This window comes from Betta splendens, chromosome 2 (genome assembly GCF_900634795.4).
Source record: "Betta splendens chromosome 2, fBetSpl5.4, whole genome shotgun sequence".
Taxonomy (NCBI): domain Eukaryota; kingdom Metazoa; phylum Chordata; class Actinopteri; order Anabantiformes; family Osphronemidae; genus Betta; species Betta splendens.
Window position 1 is genome coordinate 23508957 of NC_040882.2, and position 22159 is coordinate 23531115.

At 40.0% G+C, this 22159-nt stretch overlaps 2 protein-coding genes and 1 non-coding gene across 4 annotated transcripts; 2 read left to right on the forward strand and 1 right to left on the reverse strand.

Moving 5' to 3' along the window:
• Nucleotides 1–2837: 2837 nt before the first annotated feature.
• Nucleotides 2838–9592, reverse strand: coro1b (coronin, actin binding protein, 1B). The gene is made up of 12 exons (XM_029168803.3): nucleotides 9432–9592; nucleotides 9208–9349; nucleotides 7901–8106; nucleotides 7551–7673; nucleotides 7233–7362; nucleotides 5611–5792; nucleotides 5417–5536; nucleotides 5117–5221; nucleotides 4884–5029; nucleotides 4641–4698; nucleotides 4227–4565; nucleotides 2838–4146 (listed from the first exon to the last, which is right to left on the reverse strand). The coding sequence occupies exons 3-12, from the start codon at nucleotides 8102–8104 to the stop codon at nucleotides 4024–4026; spliced, it is 1530 nt and encodes a 509-aa protein (XP_029024636.1). The 5' UTR covers nucleotides 8105–8106; nucleotides 9208–9349; nucleotides 9432–9592; the 3' UTR covers nucleotides 2838–4023.
• Nucleotides 9593–10395: 803 nt separating this feature from the next.
• Nucleotides 10396–10483, forward strand: trnar-ucu (transfer RNA arginine (anticodon UCU)). The gene is given in 2 exon segments: nucleotides 10396–10432; nucleotides 10448–10483. It is a non-coding gene; the product is annotated as a tRNA-Arg (tRNA).
• A 430-nt stretch (nucleotides 10484–10913) lies between these two features.
• On the forward strand, nucleotides 10914–21773 carry LOC114866703 (oxysterol-binding protein 1-like). Of its 2 annotated transcripts, XM_029168780.3 has the most exons (17): nucleotides 10914–11273; nucleotides 12020–12192; nucleotides 12451–12659; nucleotides 12768–12933; nucleotides 13272–13383; nucleotides 13536–13719; nucleotides 13921–14038; nucleotides 14268–14325; nucleotides 14542–14706; nucleotides 15980–16225; nucleotides 16644–16764; nucleotides 17028–17131; nucleotides 18631–18726; nucleotides 18912–19099; nucleotides 19405–19640; nucleotides 19752–19790; nucleotides 19912–21773. In XM_029168780.3, the coding sequence occupies exons 2-17, from the start codon at nucleotides 12056–12058 to the stop codon at nucleotides 20052–20054; spliced, it is 2322 nt and encodes a 773-aa protein (XP_029024613.1). In that variant the 5' UTR covers nucleotides 10914–11273; nucleotides 12020–12055; the 3' UTR covers nucleotides 20055–21773. The 2 variants fall into 2 exon arrangements, with proteins under 2 accessions (XP_029024613.1, XP_029024623.1); XM_029168790.3 differs by lacking the exon at nucleotides 19752–19790.
• The last annotated feature ends 386 nt before the right edge of the window (nucleotides 21774–22159 follow it).

Consider the following 22159-nt stretch of genomic DNA (forward strand, 5'->3'; position numbering starts at 1 on the left):
CAGTGAGGAAAAATAAAAGGTTTAATCACTTTAATATACAGTGTCGTTTATTTTTATACAATAAAATATGTTTGTTTTTACTTGAACTGTCCCTTGAAGTAATTTTGAAACTTGAAAAAGCAAGTAGTTTTGTTTTTAAAATTAAGGCAACCTGCATGATAGATTTTGTTTTGTATTTTATGTAAAGATTAAGAAAAAGTCTTGAACTGTTATTAAGTTGGCTGCAGAGCTGCAGGTATGAAGATTGATTTACTTTCACTATAAAGTCACGCTAAATATACCCGCTTTTTTCTTTATGCTAAACTAAGCTAACATGGGCTAAGCTAAGTCAAGCTAAGCTAACGCCTGAATGGCTCCTCATTCAGGCGATATATTTACTATAGAGACACACAAGTGAATTACAATATTATATAATATTAGCCTTTATTGGAGCAGACTTTAAAAGAAAGTAAATAGGATTTGATTACTTATTTTAGCCACCCATATGGGTGTGGCTTGTTATTTAACAATCCTACTACTGAATTTAATACAAACTATTTTTACTAGTATCCCAATTTTAAAACAACAGACAACATACTTTAAACCAGGCCTTATTTCCATGACCACTAGTAATTTCCCAGTGTGGTCAACGATTGAATCGCCCCAAACTAGAACACATAATATTTAGAAATGTGCCATACCTCCTCAGATGTGTTCTTGTTTAGTCAAAATAAATCGCACTGGCTTAGTGTGATGGTTAAGGGCAGGATTTTGCAGTCAGACCCACATTCAAAGCACTGGTAAAGTTTTTCTCACATAAGCCATTTGTGATTTTACAAAGAACCTGTAAAAAAAGCTAAATTAGTAAATAAAATGATTCACAGTCTAATAACACAATAATAACACAATGTTAGACGTACATCAAATGGACAAAAGTTTAATATAAAAATATATATAAATATATATATATATAAATTGTATACATACGCTTGCAGGAGATGGAACAGGAAGTCTGTATTGCCTTGAAGTGTTTGACTGTAAAACTTTGTCTGCGTTGACTGGAAAGACAGGAAGTCAGCAGACAGCGTGCAGTGTTGCTGGTTTCCTGTTGAATTTATAATTGAACATTGACACTCTGTTGTGGGAGGAAACCTTTTTTTTTAAATTGTTGATCATAGTGAGTACTGTAACATTAAAGTAAAAAATATCTAAAATATTCAAATAAAATATACAAGGAAATTACCCAAATAGTAAATTAACCACTGAATATTATAAGAAACTTTATATTCTGGATTATTCTTTGAGAGAGATCAAGTAATTTGTTACACATCAATAAATTGAACTGTAAATAACTTACCAATATTGTGAGCAGAAAATTAGGTATATAGAGCTTAAAACACAGAATAAATAGAAGGAGACAGACGTGTGACATTTAGAGCACTTTTGAACAGCAACGCATGGGGCAGAGAATGAAAACGAGAGAGAGGGGGTGGTGCATGAAATGTGGTGAAGAAAGCTAGTGTGAAACCCTTTGAAGTAGGGGGAGGTAAGAGGTACAATTTGAAAAAAATCAAGCTTGGTGTGGTGGAAAGCACAGATAAGAACATGTACCAATATTCATAGAAAAGGGAAGAATGTGTGCTCTAAATACTTTCTGCTACTGAGAGCTTGGCAAATCAAAAGCATGGAAATTCTGAATGGGATACAGATAACATACAAATTATTTTAGTTGACTTTTATCGCTTTGATTATGCAGCACAGGTACAGGGTAACCAGTGCAACAATTTCCTCCTACTAAAATCAACCTTTAGAAATACAACATACAGCATCGTTTAAGTATTAAGTATTGTTGATGCTAGAATTAAAAAAAAAATACTATTAAAAAGCACAAAACACAATTAAGACTTCAAATATGTCATCCAGCATGAGTGTGAAAAATTTGCCACATCCTGTTTTGCTTCGATGGCCCCAGTTCCTGCACTCAACAAAGACAGAAACCTGTACAGTAAAATGAATAACTGTATGTAATGCTGAATGACTAGTGTGCAATAATGTCAACTTTTGAATCATCTGTTAAAAGGCAGTTTGACAATGTTTAGTGTTAAGTCCAATTTAAAGGCCAGACATGTTTCGACATGTACAAGTTTGGTGAATGTCTCTTCTGTTTTTTTTTCCTTTTACTCTTGTCTTGTTTAAAATGGCACACACATTTGCTTTGTTTGTTTGCATTACAATACTTCTGAGATCTAATGTAAATCTGTAGATTTAGAAAACGAAACTCCTTCATGACTAACATGTTACAAGTGGAGATTAACTCTGGTTTAATATGCTTCAATGAAGTTCAGCAGCATGACCATGTGCAGGACATAGATTTCCTGAATGTGAAGAAACTGATCATTTGAGTTAATATTATTTTCTTATTTCATACTAAAACAAGCCTGGTTTAGACTTTTATCTAACTCCCAGCATTTCTAATATGCCATTTTAATTGGGAAAGTGGGAAGCTGTCCCACTGTTGCCAGTCTCTCATTCATGTTGCAAAGCCTTTACATCAGTGTGACCTTTAGTAAAGAACACATTCCTCCATCATAGAGTATCTTCAGGTTTTATCTAATGTGTGACTAATATAACTAAGAGCTGTGAACAACATGTGTTGTGGATTTTACACCCAGTAAAATCCTCAGGGTGTTTCCTCAGTGTATTCTGTCTGTGTGCATATTTAATTGAAGCTAGCAGCAGCTGCTTCACACAGTCAACACATTCAAAAGCAAAACATAGCTGCATAACAAGAAATGACCACAAATACATGATCACAAGCATGAGCATCTGTCACTGTAAACAAAAAGCTTCCCAAATAATACAAAGAAGGAATTTATGTTTATTAAATTTTCACAATGTAGTCTTATTTGAACTCCTACTGGTTTACAGTTAGTGCCATGAGGTCAGTGCATAAAAGAACTGTAAAGCAATATAGAGATGCTTGATGTATGGAATGGACCATGTCACACTGTAATTCATTGGTTGACATGTAACATGGAGGTAAATGTAAATGTACCATCAAAGAAAACTTTATGAAATTAAAAACTGATGTTGACAGAGCATAGAGAATGTTTCACATTTTACAAGAACTTCCTCCTTTTTGTTGCTGTGAACACATTATTGAACTGGGTGTTTCAGTAAAACTTTGCTGTAGTGTTAGCTTTTATTGTAAGTGCTGTTTATAGTGTAATTATTATCTTAGCCTTAGTGTATATCTATGTAGACATTTATCTGCTCTTTAGATGTTACAGAAAACGGAGGTACAAAAATGACTATTTTATCCTGTCACTGACTGCAAAGACTACACAGGATTACGATACACATACATATTTAACTACAGTCACCATTTGTCATTCACACAAATTTCACTGATTGATTTCGGTATCAGAAGACTTTCCTTCTTCTAAGCTTTCTATAATGAAGAAGTGAAACAAAGCACAAGTCACACACACAATGAGTTAATAACTGGGGGTCTGACATGAAATCACAGTTTAGCAGCTTTTACTACCTGATTAAAATAGCCCTAATGGTTACATTAGATGGAAAGATAATCCTACTGGAGGTACGTAATTGTTTTGCTATAGCATGTCAGCCTTTGTTAGCTTTAATGTAATGCTAATAGTTTCTGCCTTGTACATTAATGCAAAGCAACGATGCCTTGCTATGTTGTTCAAAGCCTGGACTGTGGATTTCACTAAGCTCAACCAAACAGCTGCTACATCACTCATTTGATTAAAAAACATTATCTCACTGCCAAACGTCACTATGCAGGTGACACACACCTTTGTCACCCACAACCTAAGAAACGGAAGCTGAAACAAATCGTGGTCTTGTTTTTATCACAATAGTTGTGATGCCTGGCTGTAAGCCACTTTGACTCCAGTTAGTTGCTACCCTACACCATATGCTCCCTGTCACACAGCTTAAGGTACTGTTGATTCTATAAGGCTATGGTCTATGGATTTCGTAGGAAAGCCCTCCCAATGCAGTCAAGCCCCATCTTCCTCATACGTCTCCATCTTCGATCCGAGCCAGTTGCCTCTCCAGCAATTCGATCCTCTGGCTCTGAGCCAGCACAACAGCGCGCAAGGCCTTCATCTCTGTTAGCAACTCGTTCAACAGGTCATCCTAAAAGAGAGGGAGGGGACAAATGCTTACGAGTGAACTCCAAGCCTAAATACGTGAGTAGGGTCATTCTGTCCACTGACCTCTTTCTTCGGCCTCTCACTATTTCCATCGGTTTCTCTCATGGACACTCTGGGCAGTGGTGACTCCTCTTCCGACTCCCTGGCAGCAGGGCTCGGTGAAAATGTGGGAGTCGTTACGCTGCCGGCTGTGGGGGAGGCAGCCCCACTCCCAGAGTCCTGCGAGACCAGCCTGGGTTTGCTCCTGAGGGTGTCTCTGTGCTTTGCTGGAGGAGCCGTGTACCCACCGCTCAGAGAAACCAAGAGCGGGGCAGCATCCTGCCCTGCAATCCATTCGTCGGCCAGGAGAGACGGCTCCAAGCCGGCTGTGTCTGGGTAGAGGTCACCCTGGAAAAGATCTGACTGCAAAGGCAGGAGGAACCACGTCGATACGCATTCTTGAATGAATGTGCTTTAAAAAGCTGGTGCATGGCTAACCTTTCTGGGAACAGTCATAGAGATGGGTTCCACCTTCCGTTCATGCAGTTTGTAGAACCTACAAAGGTGCAGGTCATAAGTAAGGAATATTTCCAGGGTATTAATATTAGTTCTTCCAAAATCATATCTTAAAAATACCAAAACCCTATTTCTAAAGACTATCAATACTGTCTTCATGGTAAAAACAGAGCTCTTTGTCTTCATTATACAAATCAGAGAGAAAATCAATTACACCCCACTTACCTAGCAATTTCACACTTGTTGACATCTACTCCTCTTTTACTGAGGAAGCCTGCCCCTCTCTGAGGCTCCTTGCTGCTGTATAAGCTGAGGAAGTGAACATATGGTGATTCATCTGTCACCTCAAAATACCGGATGGTGCAGTCCCCCTGAAAACAAATAGATGAACTCATCAATGTGACTTGTACATTGTAAAACTGTAATAAACTGAATTAGCAGAGCAAAAGCGATCTGACCTTTCCACACAGGTAGACCATGTTTGTGTCCGGGTCATAAAAAGGTAGAAGCACCCCATTACTTGTGTCCATCTCCTGCACTGCCATAGGCTCAGAGAGATCACTCTGTGAAACAAATAAACCCAATATTGAGAAGAATTTAACACTGGCCATGATTGACAGGTGTCAGAACATTCTGTACATTGCATCTTGTTAAGGTTAAAGCTGTGCAGCATGGCACATAATGTGTGCAATGCAGTAAATTATTCTTAATTACGCTGTGCTGGACCACAAGGCAGACAAGGGCATAGTTACACATACCATATCCCACAGTGCCAGCTGTCTCTCACTCATTCGGCTGAAGCCAGTAGTTAGAATCTTCCCATCGGACAGGAACACAGCTCTCATTGGCCTGGTACCATCATGGACCTTCTCCCTGACCTGATAAAACAATACAAATGCAATGTGGAGGTATGATGGGGGTTAATATACGTCCAATATGACCTTGTACTAACCTTGAGGACGGTGCCTCTTCGTGGGTCGATGACTCGCAGGGCCTTGTCCTTACAGACGGTACAGACGGCACTACCGTCCTTGTTCCAGCTCACACTGTATATCAGGTCTGGATGGGTATCAGTCAGCTGATACACGAGCTCCCCCGTACCCACGTTCCACACACAAATGACATTATCACATCCTGAATAACACAAAACAGGGCAAAACATCCAGCAACATTAGTCTAAAGGTTGAAACGTGGGACATGTGCTCGCTTTAAACTTTAGTAGCTTCAGATTTACACAATGTGCATCAACCAGTCATCAACACGCCTCTCAGTCACTGCAGTGAATACGCTGGACCACTCCTCACTTCAAACAGACTTGGAAATAGAGATCTCGCTGAAGAAGAGGCTGTTTCGTGCACTTGCAAGAAATCTCAGAGGTTCCTGTTCACACATGAAGCCCAGCTTTAAAGTCTTGACATGTTTAGGATTCCTGGGTATGTGCGAAAGGGCCTTCAGATCTTTCTGTTATGTTCTGATAGTTCTGTCAGTGAGAAGCAAAATAATCTGATTCATAGAGATTTAGTTGAGAAGCAAACACAAGGTTTGCACTGAGCAGACTAATCCCTCATAACCACCAACAGAACTAAAAATTCCAACTAGCCACAATCAGTGGTTTTAGTTGTGCAATTTCAGTGATCTGCTGTTGCTGGTACGGGCTCATACATGTGGAGCTGCTCACCGCCTCATCCTGCAACAGTTTTAGCAACACATGAATTTACGCTTTCTGCCAGGGGACTGTCTGATCCAGCCACACCTGTACAGTTCTAAATGAGACCACCTTGAGTTTTTATGTGTTGATCCACGACATATTTTTTAAACTTTAACTGATCGTTAGCGTTTTTATTCAGGATTATTCAATGCTAAGTCTGCTGTAAGGTTGACGTCTTTGTGTTTGTTACGCATCATTAGCCTAGTTTCATTTCTAGGTTTCTTACATTTGCTGCTGTTGCAAATGGTAAACATTTCTTTTGTCCTAGCGGTCACAGAAGGAACTTGCAAGTTAGTATGAAACCTAAGCATTAAATAATAAATAATAAAGTACACAAACAAAGGCTAGTAGGATGTGCCAAGGATACACACCACAACAGAGGATGCATTTCAAATGTAACAAAATCTAGAGCAAAGTGTAATTATTATTCAGGCTAATCACATTCTCCTGTAAACTGGTGCTACACACTATGAATTGCTGAGAGGAATCTAAATCCTTGCTTGTGTAATGCAGCGCTATCTATGCTGGCACTGAACACCATCACAGCAAGATAAGAGGTGTTCCTCCACTCTCACTATTTACAGATCTGTGGGAGCACTTCTTGGGATCATTGAGAAATGTACCTTCAACATTACTAGGCCATTGGTTGCCATAGTTACTGGCTTTATTTTATGTTGCAAGGTCAACTGAGATACAAAGGCTTGTTTCATGTACGCTGTCCGCCAGGTCATGACTGTCGCTTTATGTAAATGTATGTAAATCATGAACCACATCGGTCTAAAGAGCAGCAGTTGGAGGATCTTGTCACGCAGAGTTTTGGGCACTTTTCTGTATATGTGGCACGAGGCTTCGACGAACGATCTCACCTGCTGTAAGGAGGATGTTGAGGGCGGACGGGTGCCATGCCAGGATTCCCACTCGTTTACTGTGGCCTTCAAGGGTCACGATGGCGTCGGTCATTGGGCTTGTCAGGCCCCCGTCTGGGATGTGCCACACCTAGTAGCAACAAAGCACAGACATAGTCATTTGTTTATGCACAGCAGTCCGATAAACATCTTACATCCGGTTCGTATTCTACAGTGAAATGCGTTTTGGGCACACCAATGCACCGTCTGACCACAGTAAATAACAGCTTATGTCCTTGCTCAAATGCGGCCTTAACAGCCTTAATACTGTTAACCTGCCTTTATTGTGCAGTCCTCTGAGGCACTTGCAATGATATTATCATCATGAGGGGACCACTGAATGTCCAGCACTGGGGCTGCGTGGCCGCACACGGTCGGGCAGGACTGATCGATTCTGCCGCTCTGTGGGAGAAACACAAATGAGAAAACCTGACCCAGTGACATTTGGCGAGACACATTTTAACATAGCAGAGGAGTGTGAACTTTGTCCACTGTAAAAGTGCTGCATATGCATCAGCTAAGTGGTGACATGATGCTTTTAATGGCTCAGCCATTAAAAAGCTTAAAGCTTTTTCAAAGATATTGATTGATTTTTATTCATGATGATTATAGGGAAGAGATGGGCCAACCTTGCTGAGGGGAAGGACGAGGAAGGCTCCTCCTCCGCCCGCCTCGATGATAACGGCGATGAACTTCGGGTTGACGGCACAGAGGGGACTGTCCCACGTCACGCGGGACACCCGGACGTCGTCGATGCAGTGCTCGGTTTTCCAGGCCTGAGCAAAAACGTGGCGGAATTTGCTCTGCCTTACCACACCTCGCCGAAAAGACATGTCTGCGGAAGAAACAACAGAACAAATTCAGCTGAGAGACAAACTTTGTACTTGGAAAACAGAGAGAAACGTGTCAAGCATCAGCAAGTTAATCAACAGCAAAAAAAAAAAGCAAATCTATTACTTATATATACTTGGACCCCTTTATGTATTTGATATTATTTGTTCAATTAATAAATGTTATTTTTCCACTATTTTAAATGCTATTAAAAAGTGATGCTAAAAATACAACATGAGCTGTAAATACCTTTCTAATACATTCCTTTTGTGTTCCAGTCACTGTGTCTAAGTTGATACATTCACTGTGTTGTAACCAGAGTTTATACAAACAAATATAAAGCTCTCATCCAAATCCACAGGCACTATTATTTCAAAATCCAATGAATTCCGCCGTGGGCAATCTCTGCAAATTCTTTATACTTGTTTGTACAGGCCAGCTGTTTGGCATCACTCAGAAATACAAATTACCTATACAGTACAGGCTTTGTTCAAGGCTTGACTCTGTCCTTTAAAAAGCCCTTTCAAATCCACAGCATGTTTAACTAATTTAAAAAAAAATTTCTATTGTTTACTCAACGAGACGGTCAGCAGGGGTAAATGGAGCTGTCAAAACAGCGGCCAAGTTCTTTCATACAGTACGCGTGCCCTGAAAAGTCGAGTCAGGCTTCAGTGGACAAAAGGACATGATCCATGTGAAACCATAACACTCAGTGGCAGAGAAGGGGGGGTCTGGGCAGCAGGACCGTCAACCAGCGCTTTACAGTGGTCAAAGACAAGGGTGTGTGAGCAGGTGCGAACGCCGTGCATTTAAACGGCTTCACATCCATGCGTTATAAAACGGAGCCCAACACTGTGACACCTCCATCAGTATTTAGGTCGGCGCCGCGCTTGTGTAACGGCGTTTGCGTTTTTCTTCAAATTGCCACACTGTGTCCCCACTCGGGTCGCGTTTGGGTCTCTATTGTTGTCTGCGCACAAGACCCAGAAACCTGTTCCTGCACAGAGTACGACTACGGGTTCATACCGGCGCAACAAAGAGCGCGTAGCAACGCGTAGTTAACGCCGCATTCCGACAAAAGCACGCCGTTACGCGCGGAGCCTACCTGGCGTTGGAAGAGCGCTCGTTAGGGGGATCGGGCTGACCAAAGCGGGCTCAGGCGTGACAGGAGGAGGCCAATAAAATAATCCGGGAGCAACAGTAACTTAATCCTCTCCTGTGTCCGGGAAGGCGTCGATTGCGCAGACCTAAAACAAAACACCGTTTTACATCAAGAGCCATATTGCCGTATGTATCGTACTCGATCCGTATCCGTAGTCGAGGCCAAACCTGAGGGAGCATGTCCCGGGCTGATATGTCCACTGTGGCGCTGAACGGAGCCGCGCTGTGTGCGTGTGATGGTTTGGGAAGAGATGCAGACGGCACTCGCCCAGCCTCCCTTTACGTACGGCTATTCTGCGGAGAGGATGGATTCAGCGGAATCCCGCACACTTCCGCTCACGGCGGGAGCCATCAAAGACGACGCAGGAGTCGAGAGAGATACCGCCCGGTTACATTCACATTGCTCTATGCTAGGCATACAGGCTGCGGCGGACCCGCCTGCTAAAACAACTTGAGGATGCTATTATAAGATTTTTCATGAGCATTGTAACCAATTAAAGGCGACTGTTGCCTAACTTAATTCCACATATTTCCCCCTTCTGAGATAGATAGATAGACAGACAGACAGACAGACAGAGAGAGACATACATACTTTATTCATCCCAGAAGGAAATTTACATAGCAGCATAATGCACACTAAATATAAATAAACACTATAAAAAATACAGATAATAATAAAGCAATAAGATAACAATAAGCGTGCCATTGTACCCAGTAACAATAGATTAAATAGAGTGCACAATACAAATGCCGTTGTTGCGAAAAGTTTCGATAAGGTGCAAGTCAATTTGTTAAGGTGTAAATGTGTTAAACTATCGATGTTTCAAATGCAAACTAATGCGGTTATACGTCATACAGCGATATCAATAGCGATTTAATAGTAAATTATATGAGCCCAATTGACTACATGCGTGCAACATGTTCCGTGCCGTTAGCGCCACCTTGTGTTTAACTTATATGCAAAATGTAGGTTCTCTTGGGGGCGTTGCGCAGTTCTGTCACACAACTTTAGAAACAAATTCAGAACCGTATAGCGTAAATATAATTTAAGACACACACCAATACCGATAACGCAGAATTGTTATCGTTGTTATTATATTAAATAAAGTAAAGCATGGCATGTGCAACAGGTGGCTCCGTGGCGCAATGGATAGCGCATTGGACTTCTAGGCAAACATGCAGCAATTCAAAGGTTGTGGGTTCGAGTCCCACCGGAGTCGCAGTTTTATAAAAACATTTTACAATATTGGAAAAATTGCCAAACTAAATTATTCATTTTGTTTGTTGACGTTAACTAATGTCACATATTTCCGCAATCTTATTAATTTCAGCTTGGAAGCCACACACACTGATAAAAATATAGTATAGTTCAGTTATTGAGGCACGAAAAGAATCATTTTATGCTTTCCACAGATGACGCGTTCTTTTACTAGGAACAATAAATATATGAAATTGATATCCTTCAACTTAACATATAAATCTATATTAATGTATCTATTTTGAGATATGAAATCGGTGTCATGCGGCAGATGCTGTCTAAGACTTACTATTACCGCAAAAGCCCCTAAACACCGGTTTCAATGTGCCAGGTTTAAGATCTTTGCTAAGATTAATAAGCTCGACGGAACTATGTTGAAACAATGTAGCCAGTTGTGCGTTTCCAGACGGGACCAAATAGTGTGGCGCCGGGTGTAACCAACGAGCTAACGTTAGGCTAGTTAGATGTAGCTAGCTAGTTTAAGATTGTTTTCGGTGTACGCAGTAGGTAAAGTAACATTGTACACACTTGTATTGGGGATTACTAATAAAACCCGTTGGTGTCACCCTTCTTTACGGGCACACTACTCGTGTCGTCGACGTCTTTCGTTTAGTTTTCACTATTAGCTGTCCTGTGTTGGTCAGCGAGCTAGTTAGCATACTTAGCTAAGCCTAGTAGCTTATGGGTGTCAAAGTTAACCGTGACTTCACCAGGTGTCTGGTTGCTTGATCTCATTTTCTGGACACGTCAAGGTAAACATTTAGCGACCACTAAGTTTTTTTTCCCACTGGCTAGTAGGATATCGTTTGTTTAGCACTGTTTTTGTTTGTACAACATTGTGAATATGCACACGTCAGCAGGTAAACTTGGAGCTAACGTGTCAACTGGTTTTTCCTCCCTTTAAGCTTATGGTTTGTAACAATGATCTGTTCTTAATGACCCGCCCCCACCACCACTAATTGTGGCCTAAATAGTGTTATCATGGCTAGTTATGTTATGAGCTATACATTGGTTTTGAAGTTTACCGTCTCTTTGTTTCAATAACTGGACACACTACGTATCGCATAAAAGCAAATTCATTTGTTTTTTAAGCAACGTTTATCATTGGTTTCAACTAACATTAATGACATAAAATTAAAAGTATTAAGATTCGCGCTAAGAAGATTTAATCAGAACTCTCTTCCATTTTTTTAACTTTTACTGCAGGACTAGATATGCTTGTCGGTGAATTATAGGTTAACTTGTATTGATTTAATAGTTGACCTTTGACCTGCAGCACAGTTTTTGAAACACTAATATCAACCTAAATTGTGGTTGATTATGATGTCTAAGACAAATGAAAATTCATGGGATTACAGAATGTCAAAAGTACTTTTTCAGTTTTACAGAGCCTAAGTTGTCATATTAATGTAACTTATCCTGCCATTAATATAATATCCAAATATTACAGTTTAATAAGAAGAAGACTCAACAGGTTTCTTTAAATCTATCATTTCAGCTTCCTCAAATCTGTACCTTGTTTTTTGGGTCTGTGATGTCGGAGCCCAAGACCCCCACTCCCACCCCTCCTAGTGACACATACAAAGGATGGGTGTTCAAGTGGACAAATTACCTCAAGGGTTATCAACGGAGGTGGTTTGTCCTGAGCAATGGACTCTTATCATACTACAGGTATGCAGTCTCACAAATACAAGGAAGCAAAGATAAACCTAAGGAATGCTACATCCGTGATCATGTTTGATAAATTCCAAAAAAATTACAAAAAATAATTTGTTTCCTTGAGAACAAGAAGTTGTTAGCAAGGTCATGAATTCATAAAACAATCCAGTCACCATGGCTCAGTTTACAGATTACGCAACATAATTCCTGTTAAGCAAGCATGATAGAATATATATACACTTTCACCTAAAATATGGTTATGGTTGTCAGGACCCAGGCAGAGATGGGCCACACATGTAGGGGGACAATCAACTTGGCTACAGCAACTATCACTGTGGATGATGCCTGCAACTTTGTCATATCCAATGGTGGGGCACAGACTTATCACTTGAAAGCCAGTTGTGAGGTGGAACGCCAGCGCTGGATTACTGCCCTAGAGTTGGCAAAAGCAAAGGCTGCCCGCATGCAGCCAGAGTCAGGTAAAAAAACAGAAATATGTGGGGAAACAAAACATATGTTGTTTTTTTTGTGGAGATTTAAAGATTAATGTTCTCAGTTTACTCTGATGTCAATTTGATTGTAAACAGATGATTCTGGAGATGACTTCTCATCATCTGCACCTGTTGCACCTGGACAAGGTGGAGGGTCACACAATTCAGAAGTCCAGTCTGCTCTCAGAACACTAGGCAGCAAAGTACAGGATCTTAGCACCTGTAATGACCTCATCTCAAAGCATGGTTCTGCCCTGCAGAGGTCAGTCTTGCTCAGTCTGTTGCTTGTTTTTGCTCCAGTGCTTAGGCTTGACTTTATCAAGGAAATGCATCATGTGAAGCACATACAGATCAGACTTGCTTTTACAAAAACACTGACTCACATGCAGTCCTTTTGTTTTTTGTACCCGTGTTTTGCCATGTGTTAAATTAAGGTGTGGCGTTACACGCCACAAAAGAACAAATTCCTGACTTAGGGTTCACTTCTAATAATAAACCTTGATGGGTTATTACACTATAATCCAATAATATATTGTCCCAAGAACTTGTCCATGTTGCACTTTTTTACTTACATTTACACTTATGTTTTGACCTTTTTAGGTCTTTATCTGAGCTGGACAGTTTGCGTCTAACTGGAGAAGCTGCAGATAAGATACGTCAGGTGACAGAGAGGGCTACACTCTTCCGCATTACATCTAATGCTATGATTAATGTAAGTATCACCACATCACAAGTATATGGTATATAAAAGTTTGACCCATGCAGTTGTATTTTGACCAAGCCAGATTAACAAATAAAAATGTCTAATGTTAATATCAATCTTATTTGATTGGTGTTGCTTGATTCTGCTGTTTTACCTGTTAGGCATGCAGAGATTTTCTCACATTAGCTCAGACTCACAGCAAGCGGTGGCAGAAGGCACTGCAAGCAGAAAGAGAGCAGAGGGTGAGGCTGGAGGAGACTTTAGAACAACTGGCAAAACAGCACAATCATCTGGAGCGTGCGTTCAGAGGAGCTTCACAAGCTAATGCTTCTGCAGACAATAAAAGTAAGAACCAATCCCCACTCCAAGTCTGTCCTAAAGGTACAAGTCAAAACTCTTTCCATTTCCGTATTAAAATACCTAAGCACAAAAAGTAGTTCTTGTTGTTCAAAAGCTGAATTCATTTATCTTATCAGAACTCAGAGCTAGTTATGTCTGAATTATAAATGTTTCTAAACTGAACTTTATTAACAAACGTCTACTAAGGTGCTGATGGACCAGGAAAAGGTGAAGCCAGTGACGAGGATGATGACAATGAGTTTTTTGATGCAATGGAGGAAGCACCTGAATTTATCACCGTGCCTGCAGATCCCCAGTTACACAAGTTTGTCTATTCTTGTTTATGCCAAGTATTTTAACACAAAGAAACTTGCTGTTGTTAGTAGAAAGTTGGAATTTTCCCCAGCTGATGATGTATTGTTGAAGTGTACTTGTTGCCTTTTCATTTATAGGTATAGGTAGCATCAGCTTTGTTGGTTTTGTGTTTACTTAATGTACAGTGTGTTGCAATATGGGCAGTGGCCTAAATTTTTATTTGCATATTTTTTCAACAGAAGATCAAGCAGTAATGTCAGCGGCTTCAATACTGAAATGTGTTCGGATGATCAGTCGGTATGTTTCCCTTAAGCTTCTGGGAACAGTGTTGAAAGACTAGTTTGCCGTTGTTTACATCCAAAGCACTAGATCATTAATGCCACTACCTATGTAGTGTCACAGTTGTGATAAAATACATTTTAAACAGTAAAAATTTGCAAAATCTATTTTAAGGGTTACTATTTCCAGCTTTCACCTGTCTACTGTTACTGATTGTAATATTTGCCTTTCAAGCTAAATGAGGAGCCTTTAGTGATCAACCAGGAGTCCCCCTCTCAGGAGTTGGTGCCCTTGAAGAAGAGGCGGACACGTATCCCTGACAAACCTAACTACTCTCTCAACCTGTGGAGTATCATGAAGAACTGTATCGGCAAGGAGCTGTCCAAGATTCCAATGCCTGTGAGATTTTTTTCTATTGCAGATTTCTCACTCCACAGCTGGTCTGATAAAGAGCAGGATTGATACCTGTTGAAGGCTTTTAAGCTCTCAGCAGTTTGACCTCATTTGGTGTAGTGTAAGAACATTTAGTAGGTCGTTGGGGCCCTATCCTTGTGACATCATTGATACAAAACAGATTCTCTTTATGTTTGAAATACTGGGTCAGCAGCATTCTCATGAGTTTAAAATAGTTTGTATTGACATATCAAAGAGTCACACATCATGTGGTTCAGGTGTATTCAGATAAGCCTTGGGGCATTGCGTAGATACGCAGCTGTGTCTTTTTTTAGACTCAAACGTTTGACAGTGATGCGTAAGTTGATCTGGCATGCACACACTGTTCCATTTCTCAATCGTGTTTGTGGAACTCATAGCAAGTGAAAAATAAAATCCACTGATTAGCTTTTGTGTTAAATACATTTAATATTAAAGACATCAGATCGACATCATTATACAGATTTATATCATAAATTTTACTTTTGTTTTACTGTATATGTAAGTGTTGCCAGATTTTAAGAAACAGTATTGGCTTTAAAACCTAGCACTAGTTGGGCTTCAACAGGAATTGAAACGTATCCTCAAGCCCATCCTTGCTTATTTTCCCGAACACTCATGCCCTCACTACTTCAGATAAGGTGTGTTCAGTCGACCAGGAACTCGGTGATAGATAGATGGCTATTACACCTTGTAATATGTCCCCAGTTTCCTCATGTCGTCAGGGAACCTGTTCTCATAACAACCATATCTGTGAATGTTGGTTATGCTCATGATGTTACTTTTTCTCTTTTTTTTATTTTTTTATTTACACTTAGCCCCGGCCGTTTGGCGCAGTGGTTCAATCCCCTCAGAGAGGGGTTGTGTCAGGAAGGGCATCCGGTGTAAAAAAACTTGCCAAATCAGTCATGCGAATCATTTGCTGTAGTGACCCCTGACGGGATAAAGCCAAAAGGAGTTACCTTTCATTTACACCTAAATGTCTATTTAAAATCTGATCTTTTGGCTTTTAGGCATTTAAAACACACATGTTCTGCCAAGCACTGAAATATTTTGGCCTTTTAAAATGCCTTAACATATGGTAGTTTGGTACTTTTTAAGAAATTTGGAAAAGGTGCAGTTATACAAATTTAATAAAATACAGGTAACCTTTTAAAATTGACTTTTCTTCCTATGTTTTTTTTAACAATGTGTTCAATTTGCATAATGCTGAAGAATCAAATTGTTCTTATCTCTATAGGTGAACTTCAATGAGCCCATTTCTATGCTGCAACGGTTGTCAGAGGACCTTGAGTACCATGAGCTGCTGGACAAGGCAGCTAAGTGCCACAGCTCCCTGGAGCAGATGTGCTATGTGGCTGCCTTCTCTGTGTCCTCCTACTCAACCACGGTGTACCGCACAGGCAAGCCCTTCAACCCTCTGCTAGGGGAAACATATGAGCTGGACCGTCAAAGGGAGAGTGGTTACCGCTCCCTGTGTGAGCAGGTGAGTGAAAAAGAGAAGAACAAGGAAGTGAGCAAAAAATGAAGGAAGGAAAACTGTAGAATTCCTGTTGAATCTGTGAAATTTTTGCTTCCTTGAATTGATGTATTTGAAGTTCCTTCTGGAATCTGCCATGTAATTGTTACTGGTAGATTCCCTAACTGTGCTGGTGATTGAAAATAGTGATGATGATGATTATATTATTGTTTGCAGTTTTATTAATACTTGCGAAGACCTTAGCTAGTAACAAGTGGAACATTTTGATCTTAAGGGATGTGACATTTCCTTGTTTTACAGGTCTGAACCTTTTGAGCATCTTGAGCTACAATAAAGTAGTACTTAAGAAGTCCACATAGCCTTTGGTTATTTCAGTCCACCACTCATGTACATGATCACACGTCTCTTCATCTGTCTCTTTAAGGTGAGCCACCATCCACCTGCAGCAGCCCATCATGTGATTTCTGATAGGGGTTGGACCCTGAGGCAGGAAATCACAGTTGCCAGCAAGTTTAGAGGGAAGTACCTGTCTATTATGCCTTTAGGTAAGATTCAGCTCTGAACATTTCCAGCATGCCATGTGGTCTAGTGACGTAGATTTTAGGGTGTGGTCAAAGGTCAAAATTCTTTTCTCTGAATACATCACAATAGAAAGGCATGTTTCTAAATTATTTTAATCAAGAAATTGTGAACAATGTTGCCACCACAACCCAGATTATTGTTTGTTAAACAAAAGAAACTGTTGACTAACAATAGGATATATTTTCTGGAGTCTGAATAAGTTATACATGTACTTTATTTCCCTCAGGCACAATTCATGCAATCTTTGGGAAAAGTAACAATCACTACACATGGAAGAAAGTTACCACCACAGTGCACAACATCATCGTAGGGAAACTGTGGATCGATCAGGTGAGAATCATTTGAAAGAGCATTCTGCAGTGTTTCAGTGATTCAGTTGGCAGTAATCTGATTGCTAGTGTGATTTTCTTTGTTTCTGTGTGTAACTCTAAAGACAAATCTAAAAATGTTTAAAAAATATTTAGGGTATACCTTCCAGAAAAGATCTGCACTTTATCCTGTAGCTTTATGAGTAGCTTCTAAAGTTCAAAACAACCACTTGCAAACAATGTCGTTAATACACTGGAAGATCGGAATGGGTAGTAAAATGTGCAATCCTAAAAATGATCATCCGTGGAACAATGTTGATATACCCTTTTGTGAATGACACAAATAGATTTTAGTTATAGATTGTTAACATCTGCCCAAAGTATGTTTGGCGTCACGGTTTGATGCTGGTAGGGCGCAGCCTTCATCAGATAACTAGAGGATTTTTACTTGTGCTCTACTGCACATGTCACTTGTTTGCTGTTTTAAAATGGCAGCAGCTCAAAAGCTTTGGCACAAACAAACTCATGCAAGGCCAAGTTGACAGTGTGTTGCAGGGCCACTCACCCTGGCAGATTTGGCCACTTTAACCACAATAAATAATAATAATAATAATAATAATATTCTGTGGATGACTCTGTAGTACTGTGGTGAAGGTGTACTGGAGGTGAAATCAGCTTGAATGTTGGAAATCTCTGTTTTTGCTAAAATGAAACTGATCTTATTTGGCTGTTGTTCAGCTGTAGCTGAACTGATCATCATCAAATTACATGTTCGAGAAAGATGAACTTTCCCTGTACTTTAGCTGAGCTCCCATCGAAGCAGAATCACTCTGGGTCATATAACATATGGTAACATAATTCCTAATGGGTGGTAGTCGATGGCTCAGACATAGCCATATGGCTAGTAGCTTGCTAGTTAAACTACAGATTAATGTTATTGAGTGAAATCATATATATATTACAATATTTATTATTATTAGTGTACTGTGATGTGCTGCAGTAAAGCCATTATCAACTGTTAACCACACTGGTAACACAACTTGCAAATCGCTGTGACTTGATTTGCAACATTTCTTGCATAACTGCTGCAGACAGACATGCTGGCGGTAGCTTCTGTGACAGGAACATGCAGAGCAAACTTTCTTAACCTTTGCAGGAAGATTGTAGATACCAGTAGCAATTTACAGTTTCCAGGCATCTGTGAGTGTAAATATTGTCCGCAGCATATGCAACTGCAATAAACACTAAAGCAAACAGTACTTCAATACCTTTACTATATACCAAACATACTTAAAATGTTTTACAATACTGGGAAACATTTAGAGCCTTAATATTTTCATGTTTTGCGTTAGTTTTGTTATAATTTTTCTTATATTTTCCTTTTTAGTATTATTGTTTATCCTATGTTTATCGCATTTACATCAATATTAACTGTGCAAAGGGTGCACATAGTTATTATGTAGAAGTTTTAAAATGTTTTTAATTACTATTTGTATTATTCTACATTTTCTTCTTTTACAGTCAGGAGAGATAGACATAGTCAACCACACCACAGGAGACCGCTGCCATCTTAAATTTGCTCCTTATAGCTACTTTTCCAGAGATGTGGCCCGTAAGGTAATTAACTGAACTAACTGATCAAGCTTTTACAATGCTATTAAATCTCTATTAGGGTCTTTAGTGTCTTCAAATGTCTTTGTTTTATGGTTTCTCCTGTATGACATAATAAACTGATCTGAACTGCTCTCTGTCTTGTAATGTGCCTCATGGGTCATGACTCACCCTGCCCCTTTCTATTTTAGGTGACTGGTGTTGTGATGGACAAAGATGGCAAAGCCCACTATGTGTTGTCAGGGACATGGGATGAGAAGATGGAATTTTCTCGGGTCATGCAGAGCAGCCGAGGAGGAGAGAACGGCACAGAGGGGAAACAGAAGACAGTCTATCAAACCCTTAAGGCCAGAGAGGTGTGGAGAAGAAACCCTTTACCGTAAGTACTGTTACGTACAATAACTGGGCGTGTTTTGATCCACAGGCATGTTCTTGCTATTGTATCAAAATATTGAAGTCATGCTGCATCATACTGCATGTACTAATAAATATGTCACGTGTACATATATAGTTCTTCGGGCTGGGTCCCCAGCAACACACAACCACACACAATGACTCAATCATCCAGCAAAATCTCCCCCTGTTGAATATATTTTCATCTTAATTATTCTGGGGAGCTAATGGCCTTTATCTAACATTGTTTGGTGCAATTTTGACTTTAGAGAGTGCTGGTATTTTTCACAGTGAGGGAGCAGAGACCATGTACTACTTCACTGCCTTGGCACTGACCCTAAATGAACCAGAGGAGGGTGTGGCACCAACAGACAGCCGACGCCGGCCTGATCAGCGGCTGATGGAGGACGGTCGCTGGGAAGAGGCCAATGCCGAGAAGCAGCGCCTGGAGGAAAAACAGCGTAGCGCCCGCAGAGAAAGAGAGAGGGAGGCCGCCAACCAACGCACTGCCAGCCAATCAGAAGAAGGTATAGTTGTATGTGTTAATGCTGTTTCGCTTTTGCGTTCCTCCTTTCATGGGAAAAATCTTGAAAAAAGGGGTAAAAAGTCTCTTGTGATCCCCTTTTCTCTTCCAAAAGCTGTCGATGAGGACTCTCTTACTGACCCCTCCTTAAAAAGCAAGTACTCTTTTGTTTGTTTGTTTTTCAGCCATCTCCCGATGCTTTCATTTCTCTCCTAATCGTCCCTATGCTTTATTTAAGTTGTTAAGTTGTACTACTGTTTTTTTTTTTTTTTCAGATGCACCTCATGACAACTACCAGGCGATGTGGTTTGATAGTTGCACAGATGAGGTGACAGGTGATCAAGTCCATATCTATAAGGGAGGCTACTGGGAAACCAAAGACCGTGGCAGCTGGGAGGGCTGCGCGAACATATTTTGATCTCATTTTGACTACAAAGTGCCCTAAAGAGACAGATCCAAGGCCATCTGATGGATGGCTGCCACAAAGGCCTGCCTGATCCCCTATTTGGATGGCTGCTTTGCTCCAGTGGCTCTCTGTTCTAAGAGATCTCCAGGTTGGTCACTGCTGTCTGACACCGAGGGAGGAGCAAGGTTTTGTCTCAAACCTCTGTCACCTCCCCGTTTGGGTTCCTGTCTCTTTGAGTCTTAGCCTCTACCTCTTTGTTGCTGTCACACACCAGAGAGGACTGGAATTAAAATTTCTGTGCTGCTGTGACTCAGGTCAGGCTGAGTATAAGGGAGAGGAGATAAAGGGACAGTGCTTCCACATCTATTGTAGATCATCCTGTTATTGTCTCTGCTGACGCCTCTTTACCCTCCTCCATCAGGAGTTTTTATGCTGATGCCACCCTGTGAAATAATGCAGTGTTCCTGTTGTCATTCATAGCATTGCATTTGTTGGTAATGACTTAAAAAAGGGGAGTTAATTAATAAATCAAATTAAATATACATAGGTAAATAATAATTTCATTAAACGTTGGTGGCCTTCATGTATGACTTAGTGAGGACTTCTTGTTAATCTCTGATTTAGAGTCTAAATGTAATGAAGTAATGCTTCTAGTGTGTTTGTGTGAATGGCTGTGTATCTGCTCTTCCATCACTCTACAACACTGCCACTGGCAGAACAGTGTGGTTAAACATGATTGTCTGGAATCCAGGGTGACCCTTCACACTGTCATGTTTTGTAGCTGGGGTTTTTCTTTATCCAAGTCCTGATAGAACTTATAGTTAAAATGATCATGGATGCTAGAAGATCTCAACTCTCTCTTTGCCTTAGAAATAAGCACCCTGATGCTGGATACGATGCTGACATTTTTACAAGGTTTCTTGTGAAAATACAAAACCGTTTTTAGGGAATTTTGTGGAGAAAGACTTTAAAGCTGTAAAATAGCAAAAGGCTTGTTCCATTGCTGAAAAACCTGACATTAGTGCAATTGTATCCACTACTGGTAATAAAATTACAAATATTCACAGTGTAAAAATGATGTTTTGCAAATTGCAAACAATGTGAACGGTAACAAAGTTTCATGGCAGTAAAGTTGTTTTTTAAAAATGGTTTAGTGGCAACAGAAATGCAAACACAAACGTACATTGGGTGAAGACTGATGCCGAATTCCCTGTGAATCAGCTGAAGAGTTCATACATATGCAAATATGCATTTTGACACCAAAAACATGGTGTGTGTGTCTGGTTGTGTGTGTGCGTGTGTGTGTGTGTGTGCATTTGATAATTTTGTTTGTAAGTGTACTTAAAATAAAGAATAAAACAATTGCAAATAAGTGATTTATAAATTATACAAAATCAAATGATAGTATTGATAAATGTAAGGTAGATTGTTTTCTTATACTTTTGGTTCCTCTCTGATCATGGAACAGGGTCTTCATTGTCACAGCAAAAGGAGTTTCTGTACTTTAAGGCAAGAGGAGGCATTGTTCAGTATTTTATATTAACAAAGGAGGAATGTTTAATAAATGCTGTGATGTCAAACATAGATTTTCATACTTTTCTTTAATTTATCATTATTTGGTAACGTACTTGTTCTACTGCCAAATCAGATCTTTAGGGATGTTTGTCTTCATGTTCAACAAGCTAGATGAGATTATGCTTGGTGTTACAATTAATAAACATACTGCCATCATTTTGGATTCTCGATGTGTACATTATCATTACTGTAAAATGTAGCGCAAATAGAAGTTTGAAACAACTAAGCACCTTACCTTGGAATGTTTTAATATACTGTATATGAATATCAATATAGACGATATATTCATTTTGGTCGGGACATAAGTATCAGTCCCACAGCAGGGGAAATCGCATCAGCAGCCAGTTCGACCAGTGCAGAATCTTGACAGTGGAAGCAAGTTGCAATACAATACAATACTGTAGAAAAAGCTAATACTAAATATAAGGGATGAACACAACGTTGACAAGTAAGGTTTATTATGGCTTGAACTTGAACCTATGCTCAGTTTAAACCAGTAGAGGGTGCTTGTCATATTCCAAGTGGAGCCGTTTCTTCCACCC

Bases quoted from the DNA above. Each gene is read 5' to 3' on its own strand.
- LOC114866703 (XM_029168780.3), top strand. From the start codon at position 12,056: ATGTCGGAGCCCAAGACCCCCACTCCCACCCCTCCTAGTGACACATAC. The intron at 14,707-15,979 runs GTGAGATTTTTT...TTATCTCTATAG, and splicing joins TGTCCAAGATTCCAATGCCT to GTGAACTTCAATGAGCCCAT. The intron at 17,132-18,630 runs GTGAGAATCATT...CTTCTTTTACAG, and splicing joins GGAAACTGTGGATCGATCAG to TCAGGAGAGATAGACATAGT.
- coro1b (XM_029168803.3), bottom strand. From the start codon at position 8,104: ATGTCTTTTCGGCGAGGTGTGGTAAGGCAGAGCAAATTCCGCCACGTT. The intron at 5,537-5,610 runs GTTAGTACAAGG...TTGTTTTATCAG, and splicing joins GAAGAGGCACCGTCCTCAAG to GTCAGGGAGAAGGTCCATGA. The intron at 5,222-5,416 runs GTATGTGTAACT...TTTGTTTCACAG, and splicing joins AGCTGGCACTGTGGGATATG to AGTGATCTCTCTGAGCCTAT.